At 42.3% G+C, this 10,745-nt stretch overlaps 1 protein-coding gene across 1 annotated transcript in view; it reads left to right on the top strand.

Annotated features, from left to right (window-relative positions):
* LOC118283137 (high-affinity choline transporter 1-like) overlaps positions 1 to 8,280 on the top strand; it is a 9,619-nt gene extending 1,339 nt beyond the window's left edge. Inside the window, exons 2-9 of the mRNA XM_035604855.2 lie at positions 114 to 375; positions 625 to 738; positions 1,052 to 1,207; positions 1,314 to 1,462; positions 1,823 to 1,966; positions 2,301 to 2,454; positions 3,709 to 3,926; positions 4,505 to 8,280. Of these exons, the coding sequence (XP_035460748.1) occupies positions 192 to 375; positions 625 to 738; positions 1,052 to 1,207; positions 1,314 to 1,462; positions 1,823 to 1,966; positions 2,301 to 2,454; positions 3,709 to 3,926; positions 4,505 to 5,158 (1,773 nt within the window). The 5' untranslated portion in view covers positions 114 to 191 and the 3' untranslated portion in view covers positions 5,159 to 8,280. The remainder of the gene's footprint in view (positions 1 to 113; positions 376 to 624; positions 739 to 1,051; positions 1,208 to 1,313; positions 1,463 to 1,822; positions 1,967 to 2,300; positions 2,455 to 3,708; positions 3,927 to 4,504) is intronic.
* Positions 8,281 to 10,745: the final 2,465 nt, after the last annotated feature.

Below are 10,745 nucleotides of genomic sequence, written 5' to 3' on the forward strand. Positions count from 1 at the left end.
CGTGCCTGTTAATAGACTTGATACAGGTCACGAGTGAGGCAAACAGAAATGTGATCTTGGATCAAACATCATAAAAATCCATGGAAATATCTCTCTTCGCTTATTTCCTCCAGAGCTCTCTCCATGACATCCCAGTCCTCCGCGCGTAACAGCACTTGATCTCGGCGCGGGGGGAAGCGGACGGAGGGACGATGGCCATCCACGCCGAGGGTCTCGTGGCCATCGTGATCTTCTACGTCCTGATCCTGTTCGTGGGGATCTGGGCCGCGTGGAAGAACAAGAGCTCCGGGGTCGGCGAGGGCGGGGAGCGGAGCGAGAGTATCATGGTCGGGGGAAGGGACATCGGACTGTTCGTGGGTGGATTCACAATGACCGGTGGGTTGTTGGTTTTGTTTGTTGGTGGCTTGTGTGCGCACTCTGTCACATTTGGATTTCATATGAGACAATACATTTCACCAAGTCTGTCTTTTACGCACGGACAACACAGGGACCATAAACAGTCCATCACGTACTACCACAACCCAACATTACATCCCTTGCATTTTAAGAGCAATTCAAATACAAGTCTCTCATAAATGTACATTTTTTTTTGTGCCAACTTGTGGTTTTTTTTCTGGTTTACAGCCACTTGGGTGGGTGGGGGCTACATTAACGGGACAGCGGAGTATGTCTACTTGCCAGACTACGGCCTGGCCTGGGCACAGGCACCGTTTGGTTATGCTCTCAGCCTGGTAGTGGGTAAGAAACCGTGTCCTTAAGTATCTCTAAGGCAGCGTGTGAAAAGCTGAACATAAGCTACTGAGCTACTTCTAAAGAGCCATACTGGTAGTTGTGCATGTTTTAAAAATTGCATATCAGTGAAGTAAAAAAGTGATATAGTCCTTTAAGAAAATATCTGATAAAGTGATCTGACTGTAAAGTCCTACAGGAATGCTACAGTGCTCAAATCAGAAATGAAAAAAATGCTTATCATATAGATTTTGTAAAAAAAAAACAAAAAACCTAAAAATATTTAATTGTGCTTAACCTCTATATGTCTGACATCATTCAGGAGGCCTTTTCTTTGCCAAACCCATGCGCTCGCGTGGATACGTCACCATGCTGGATCCATTCCAGCAGCTTTATGGAAAGAGGATGGGGGGCCTGCTCTTCATCCCTGCGCTGATGGGAGAAATCTTTTGGTCTGCGGCCATTTTATCTGCCCTGGGTAGGTAGATCTTTGGATGAATGTCTCAACTCATTACCTGCGCCACCGCGAGTTCACTGTGGATTCAACGAGTGTATCTGCTGTGCTGAATGTGTCGCCCCCGCAGGTGCCACTCTGAGCGTGATCGTGGACATAAACATAAATATGTCTGTGGTGATCTCAGCTCTGATAGCTATCTTCTACACACTTGTTGGAGGACTCTACTCTGTCGCATACACAGATGTGGTCCAGCTCTTCTGTATCTTTTTGGGCCTGGTGAGTTTCACTGTGAGATCAACATCTGTACCTGGCCAGGGACAAGGAATGACTTCAAAGGAGGGATTCTATTATAATTAAATTTTATCAATGTAGACAGAAGGCCAGAGAGTTACATGTAAAGTGACCTTTATTTCAGTGAAGCTGACATTGGCCAATACTTGATGCTTTTCATGCTTAAACTAAGATCTCTGTCAACACAACTGATCATCAACTGATCAAATGTTCTAATCGTGCTACATCTGAAGTAGGACTATCCAATGTCAGAGCCGACAAAACTGATAGAGAGCATGTTTAAAAATGTTTATATTTGCCGAAACCGTAATGATATTTGCATTCTGGTGCCCTCCTCCCCACCAGTGGATCAGCGTGCCCTTTGCCCTGTCCAATCCTGCTGTGACAGACATCAGTGTTTCAGCCAAGGAAGCGATCTACCAGTCACCCTGGTTGGGGAAGATTGAGCCTGAGGACAAATGGCTCTGGGCCGACAACTTCTGTTTGCTGGTAAGAAGTTTCACCGTTAACTGCATACACACATTTTGAATCCACTTAAACTGTCAAGCCAGCAGGGTTCTTAAATAAAGTATTGCAGGTGTTACGTAGACACAGGGTGTCATGGATTTTTGTTTTGTTTTGTTCGTTTAGATACAGGCTTCCTCTAAAGGCAAATACATGTCATCATCATTACTATCTATTAAACCTCAAAGTATTGTTTCGGAGGAGATTTGTCACATTTGTTGTAAGGCGTACCGTGTGTGTACTGTGTGTTGGTGGGGGTCTAGATGACTGTTTTGGATTGGTTTGGTGTCTGTATTTACGATGGTGTTTCTGTTTCTAGATGTTGGGGGGGATTCCCTGGCAGGTCTATTTTCAACGGGTTCTTTCTGCCTCTTCAGCTACCTACGCTCAGGTCCTTTCCTTCATCGCCGCCTTCGGCTGCTTGGTCATGGCCATCCCCTCGGTCCTCATAGGAGCTATAGGGGCCTCCACTGGTAAATACGTGCACACACACACACACACACACTGGGGAGACTTAAAGCTACAGTATGTGTGCATGAACCGACTAACCGACACGCATATTGATCACGCAGTTAATGAAACATCACAAGACAATCGACACATCCAGGAATCTGATCCTTTATTCAAATAGAAAAGTGTGATCAGAGGAAAGCCTTCCTGGGTTGTTTACAGCCCAGCAGCTTTTCTTTTTTTTCTTTTCTCAGATGTGTAAATGCAGATGCAAACAGTGTCTGGAGGGTAAACAACAGCAGACGGATACAGTCACGACGGGCAGAGGAGAGAGCCATCAGACCATGCTGATTTAGTGAATATTATTAGGAGCTAATTAATCTGGTCCGTCTGAGACTGTTTCATGTATAACTGACACTAATCATCCGTTGCATGTGAACGGGGGGCACAGGGGAGGGAGGGAAAGACACAGATTGATATTTAGTAAATGTCGAGAATGGAGAGACGGTTGAAACAAAAAGGGGGCAGAAAGATAGAAGGATGGGTTTAAAGGCAAAGGAAGATATATGAAAAAAAATGTCCATACAGTACATCCTTGCACTTTTCTGTGTTTAATCAGCCATCACAATGTTTCATTCAAATCAATGGCTTGCTGCAGGAATCAATCATTATTAATGCAATGAGTATCCATCAGATTTACAATTAAAATGCAATTAAACTAATGTCTTCTTCAACACTGATGCATGTGTTGTACTTTTAAGGTGCCCGTTGGACCATTTGCAAAACAGCGTATTAACCAGTTAGTGCATGGATGTCACATTTTCATTATTTCTGACTTTCCGCTTATCATCACAACCTTTCCCCCGTGTTCTGGCGAACAACACGGCCTTACATTGATATTCTGGAAAACGTGTATCCACAGAGTGCATTATAACAAGGTCTCATAATCTAGCCTTTATCTGGAAAGCAAAGGGATTAGTAGAACAAATTGTAGTGCACCAATCAGTCCACTTAAAATTCCACAGGTCGGCCAGGAACAAATTAAATTTTTCATCTCAAAATAGGATCGCTAAGTACAGCCTGTTCAACATTAATTATGTTGTGGTATTGCCACACACAAGTCACTGAGTTGTTTTTTTGTTCAGTATTAGTTATAAAGTATTCAGGTAAATACTGGTACTGCTTTTGACACATGGATGATCCAGATACTTGGATGCAAAGAGGTGTTAAATATCCGTTGATGTCTCAATTTTCATCTTTCTCAACATTTTCCACAGACTGGAACCAAACTACTTACGGTTCCATCGCTCCGAAGGACAAGGAAGAATCAGACATGATCCTTCCCATAGTGCTTCAGCACCTCTGCCCACCCTACGTCTCCTTCTTTGGTCTGGGGGCGGTGTCGGCTGCCGTCATGTCATCGGCGGACTCTTCTATTCTCTCTGCCAGCTCCATGTTTGCCAGGAACATCTATCAGCTCGCCTTTCGGCAGTCGGTAAGAGTGCCAACAAAAAATACCCAACACACAGATGTGTAGTTTGAACATCAACTTCATCTCAGCGGTTTTCAAATGTGGCAGATGTCGAGAGCAAAAATCACAACAGCACAAATTGAATCTACAATCTCTAATTACCGCACATACTGAACCAACAAAACCAGACCCCAGAATTTTCAGACAATGTTAGAATAGGCTCAGACTCTAAAGGTCTGAAAAATTTAGACCTTTCGAAATTGTTCCGGATTTCATATGAATCTAAGGGATAATCTATTAGATAATGTATTAATAAGCCTTTTTGCTCTAGCAGTGTTGATCTAGGCATGGCAATTTTGATCAGTTTGTCATAAACATTCCATCCGCTAAACATCAGTTGGTTAACATTGTCATTGTGGGAATTCCAGCATACTGGTGTTAGCAATTATCATAAAGCAATACCTGAAACTGTCTCCGAGAGATGCTCGCTCAGCTGTCAACGCTTACTCTTCTTTTCTTGTCATACCTCCCGGTTGTAAACCTCGTCTTCCACATTTTGTTCATCTGTCTCCACTCTGTTGTGCCTCTCTTCTCTCCTCCAGGCCTCAGATCGTGAAATTGTTTGGGTGATGCGCCTCACCATCTTTGTGTTCGGAGCTCTCGCCACTGCCATGGCATTGTTGACGGGATCGGTGTACGGCTTGTGGTACCTCAGCTCCGACCTGGTCTATGTCATCATATTCCCCCAGCTTCTCAGTGTGCTATTTGTCAAGGGCACCAATACCTATGGTTCGGTGGCTGCCTATGTCTTTGGTCTTCTGCTGCGCATTGGTGGAGGGGAGCCCTACCTCAAACTCCCTCCCTTCATCTTCTACCCTGGCTGGGTCACCCAGGAGAAGAAACACCACCTCACTGGCGACGTCGAGTACTTTGTCCAGCAGAGGTTTCCATTCAAGACTGTGTCCATGGTGGCGTCCTTCTTGGCAAATGTGGCCTTTTCTTACTTGACCAAGTACCTGTTTGAAAGTGGTATGCTGTCACACAAGTATGACTTCCTGGATGCCGTGGTGTCCAAGCACAGCAAGGAGATCATGGACAAGGCTATACTGGTGAGCAACCATGATAACATCATTCTGTCAGAGATGGCGCCCGTCAAGCAGGCCCTGGGCACGTCGCTCGCCGGAACTTTCATCAACACTGAGGTCCTCAGTGATGATGGGACATCCAGTCCAGAGGCTTTTCACAATGAAAACTAGACAACAACGGCACAAAGGACACTAGAACCAGGGAATGTGAAGAAGAAGGAATAGTCAAAGAGGCGTCAACATTCTTCAGGAATCTCGCTACTGCCGCACTGGAAGCTAAATCAACAGAAATCTCCAAGTGACTCCACAAGTCTGTTTCATGCTGATGACATGGTGCCTCCTTCTTTTTTGAGATTCCTTGGCTGAAAACAAGGAGTTGAGTGTCAATCAGCTGTGTTAGGCATACCATACTCATCACTGTGTTATTTAACATGACAATGAATCCAAAACCACTGCAATCATTTTATTTTAAAGGCTGCTACAGTAATCAGAGGAACTCTGACAAGGAACATACAGCAAACTTATATATGGAAGTCTGCAAGGGTTTGCAGTGGGTCATGAGAATAGTGCAATATCTAACCAAGGAGTTATGTCTTTGTCCACAGTTTGTGTGTTAATATTCGTGCGTGGGTGCGTGTGTGTGCTCCTGCTGAAAACGCCAGAAACTGTTTTTTCAGACTAAGTATAGTACATTTATTAATAGAGCAATAATATTTTTAGGATCTATGTTTTAAAGTTAGATACAGTATGCTTCACTTGTTTAGGGTTAGGTTACAGTCATTGTTTTTAACTTGAAGACCAGTCGCTTTTTTTGGCGGATTTAATGGTGTGTGTGTGTGTGTGTGTGTGTGTGTGTGTGTGTGTGTGTGTGTGTGTGTGTGTGTGTGTGTGTGTGTGTGTGTGTGTGTGTGTGTGTGTGTGTGTGTGCGCGTGTGTGTATGTGTTCAGCTTGCCAAGTTACAGTAATCCTCCTGTCATACTCGTTTATTCCAGAAACAGTAAGTGTCGAACTAAGAACCTCGTACCTCCATGATATGCCCAAACCCTGGACTCGCCGAGCAGAAGGTTTTGATACTGAGTTGAATTTGTGCAGAATCCCAGATTACATTCATTCCGCTTTAGCTGATAAATGCTCCACTCTGTTTACCAGCTAGTTGCTAACTGTGAAACATAGTCAGTGAGTGTGTGCGTACAGTAGTTGTGTACAATGGTGACAAAGGTTGTGAACTGGGAAACCAAAAGAATGAAGAGAAAGATGGATAAACACAAGCTGATATTTATTTAATTTCATCCCATGTTTAAGTAAAGGAAATGATTAGATATAAGTTATAATGTTTGATATACTTAGACACAAACTATCTGGTGTCAAAGTCAAACTACCTTGACCTCCACACCTTTGGCACAATAAAATTTGCACTGAATGCAAAACATTTAGCAGAATAATCACGGTATAAATGCAATTCCATTGGAGTCTCAGCTTTTATTACCAATTAAATCATAGCATCGTTTTATAGATTATTTCATGTTTTTCCTGTGCACCTTCCAGACAGCCATTGGCTTCCATTCATTTCTACACGTTATCAAGAATTATCTTCAGTCTTCAAACATTCAGACGTCTTTGATGTATAACTGCAACTGCATTACTATCAATCGCAACAATAAAAGCACATACAGTGTTCATTTTGTAAGTTCATTTTCACACATAAATGAATGGAACAAAATTGCTGCCTGGACAGTATGAAAATTCAGAAATCGTTCATTGGCAGTGTACACACATTATATAAATATCTCGAAATTATCTCAAAGGACAATAATTGTAAAATGATCCCGCAGGCCCCTTTTTGGAACACGCCTGTGTGCATGTGCCTATAAATGTGTGTTTGCTCATCCTAAATCTTTACTGACTGGGCAGTCACAGCAGGTTAGAGGAGGCAGGAAGTGATTTTTTCCTGGGAGAACATTGTCAGTAGCACCAGTCATTATCTGTCCAGTCCCCCACTCAATTAGCCTTCAGGACATTTGATTCATGTCGGAAACTGCTCCGAGACTTTGGTTTAAAAGGGTTTTTTTTACAGTGTGTTATCAGTAGTGATAATCTGTTGAATTTAAGCACCATTTTATCACACACACTAACAATATATTGTCAAAGGTCTGGCTGTTTTAAACTACTATACGCACTGCTGTCAAATGAAGGAGTTGTCACTTTGTGCAGTGAGTTTTGTCAGGAGTGTTTGTCTTGTCGTTTGTTGGTGTCTCTTTGAATCTATGGACACGCCTTAATCTAAAAGGTCGGTGGAGTAATATGATATATATATGATATACTGTATTTTATTCATTGTCAACACTTAATACCGACTGTCACCAAAAAGCAACAATGTGTTGGTCTATCTCCCAGTAATCTCTGATTTCCCACAGGCCATCTGTGGTTTTCAGCCACAAACCCATTCATCATCTGTGTCATTTTTTTTCAAGACAGAGCAAACACAGCTCGGCAGTGCAGATTTCAGAAAATGTTACTCAAATGGTGCATTCGTTTGGGGACTATTTGAACATGTGGATTAACACATATTCTGTGTTTTTTGGACACTGGCCCTCTCAGGCACACAGGAATAAGATATGGGCCTGCGAAGCTTTGCCTACGGAGAAAATACTTGATAGAAGGATCATGTTAATTAAAATGTTTGGTCCTTTCAAAGAATTTGGTGACAGTAAGAAAAAACTAGTAGTCATTCCTTACCACAGCTAGGGGACTTGATCCTCATACGCATTCCACACCCGCGTAGGTACGGTGAAATGTCCCAAACTGATGCCGTCCCCTCTCTAATTTAAGGATTACAGTTGTGGAACTTTATGATATGCCACCAAGATGACGTCGGTGTCAAATTGAACGTAGTGACTGCTGCTCTGACGCTATGCAAGGTGTCAGGCAATGGCGTTGGACTTGAAATGTGAATGTAAATGTTCCTCCCCATCAGATGAGGCTCATAATGAGTGGGTCGTAGCTTCGGCTCATCCACAAACCTGAACACAAAGAGAAAAGAATCAACGTCAGCTGTCACACTGACACATTTGTGATCTGTGTCGTAAATTGCAATGATGCTGTATTTTTGTGTGATAAATGTATATACCAAGAAAACACCATAGGAACAAATTAGTCTCCTTTTAAATGCAGCAATGAAAATTATGTTTGTTGGCGTAGAAATTACAGCTATTTATTTATTCATGCAGTTACTATAAAAGTATAGTTGTAAACATACGTGACGTCAGTTGAATAAATTATATTAATTAGCACAGTCAAGTTTGGTGTTCTTTTTTAGTCCACAGATTACAGATTACAATTATTATTTTATTCTCAGTTATTTAATGTGTAATGAAAAAGATACGGAAAGATGTGTGTGCCTGTTTGTGTGCGTGTGCGCGTGTGTGTGTGTGTGTGAGTGCGTGCGTGCGTGCGTTGATGCGTTGACTGACTTGCCTTTCTGCTCGGCTGCATCAATCAAAATGCCCACCTCTGAATCTTATAACTGTCAGAGCTGTCAGGGTTGTCAATCACACACTCTCGAACACAAACACAAACACACACACACACACACACACACACACACACACACACATACACACACACACACACACACACACACACACACACACACACACACACACACACACAAACACAAACACACACGTGCTTATGGAAATAACACCTTGACAACAAGTCAACCTCCGAAGTACAATTAACATAAGTTGGAAATATATAGTTTTGTGTGTGTGTGTTTATGTTGTGTTCAGATACACGCCTGTTAACTAGCTGGTTAATTCAAAGCTCAAACGTGGAGCCAGATCAGTTTGAGTGCAGAAGAATTTTGTATGAAGCTTCATTTCATTACGGAAATCAATAATTTTTTGTGATTTCATGATTTTATGAGCTGGGGAAAAGACAGGGCCATATTGGCAACATCAGACGTGAGGGAACCAGGGTGAACAAGAGGAAATGAATTGGGACCGGGCAAGTCTAAAGAACAATATTGATCCTATCCTTGACAAACCTTTTCCCTACATAGAGCCAGTTTTGTAATTTCAGACAAAACTCTGTTAATTTGTTGGAGGAAAACCATACCACATGACGAAAACCCTGTAAAGCTTGGCGAAGAGGTAAGTGACTTTATTTGTTTTTCCGAGTAATTGTTGGTGATCAATCAATTCAAGTCCAAAAAGTTCTTGGTAGCTTATTCTTATCTGAGAGAACTGTGTGAGAACATCCTGTCACTTTCCGCTGCTTCGCTCTCCTTTCTCAGTGCTTCTAAATAGAGCCTTATCATTTATAATTTTTCACTGTTGTCTAATGACACGGTTCACTGAGTCAATTTGTTTCCATTTAGATCCACTGTCACAATCCCTTGTGTGCACTCCAGTCGTGTCAAATTAAATGGAGTTTCCGTCTCCAAAACTGATATGTGGGGTCTCACACAGACATGTACGTGTGTGTAGATGTTACGTCTCTCCCTGTCAGTGCTTCATCTCGAGGGGAATCACCCTCCATATCTCCAGACCAAAACCAACTGTAACCCGAAGCCGTCATTCTGTCTGTTGAAACGTACTGAGGCATGTTGGCAGATATAATAGTTATTAGTGCCCATGAAACCTGCCAAAGTGTTTTATGATTCACCTCCGGGAGACAGGTATGAGACAGGTATGAGACAGGTATGAGACAGGTATGAGACAGGTATGGTCTCATCTAGGGTATAAAGCAACATATTTAAGGAAATAATCTCACTCATTCAACACTCATTGAAAAATAATTGGATATTATACTGTATGTTTGCCTTTAACTTGATCAACAAGGACAATAACACTTTAACCATCAAAATGTAGTGTTTCCATGCACATTATCAGGTTTGAGTTTGGACTTTTATTCCTGCAGAGTGTTTAATGTATCCCTGGCCCCTATGTAATTCTTTTTTTAACATCTGATGAGCTGTGTTCGTCACGTGTTTATCTCCTCAGATTGAACTCCCAGCTTGTCAAGTCAAGCACCATGCGTTTGAATTATTTCCTCTCCGTACCAATCCACGTATGTGTTTCTCTCAACCCTAGAGCCGAGCCGCGGGCCCTCACGACTCAAACTCTGTCCTCGCTGACGCCTCCTCTGTGTTTTCCAGGACATCATCGTCAGTAGCATGTACTTCACACACACACACACACACACACACACACACACACACACATTCAGCCCTGCAGCACAGCTCATGATTTATTCTCTCTAAAATGACAAAAAAAAAAATCAGGAAGGCATTCGGAAGCACTAATGAAAAGACAACAAGTATGCTCTCGGACACTGCTTATATCTTATTTATTGATTGCATTTTATCCTGCATTTTAATAGCTTTGAACTTTCAATAACAACTTTGATTTATGCCCAGTGTTGGCTGCTTTTGTGTCTTCCAGTGGTTTCCGGATGTTACATTACGCTGCCGACCACGTACACAAAAACACTATCGGACTGGTTTGAATCTGGAGGGAATCTGACGTATGGAGCTGAAAGAAGCCTGACTGAAGAAAGCACTTGCTCTTGGACCAAACCGGCTGATTCTAGATGGAGCACTGATGCCTCAAATGCGGACTGAGGTAAATCTATTTTCCGAGAGAGAGAGAGAGAGAGAGAGGGAGAGAGAAAAGGGAGATGTAAAAATGGGACACGGGAAAAGAAAAGTGAGCAAAGAAAAGGGGGAGAAATAATAAGACATTAATTAAAAGAAGA

The sequence above is a fragment of the Scophthalmus maximus genome, chromosome 14 (assembly GCF_022379125.1).
Source record: "Scophthalmus maximus strain ysfricsl-2021 chromosome 14, ASM2237912v1, whole genome shotgun sequence".
Lineage (NCBI taxonomy): Eukaryota > Metazoa > Chordata > Actinopteri > Pleuronectiformes > Scophthalmidae > Scophthalmus > Scophthalmus maximus.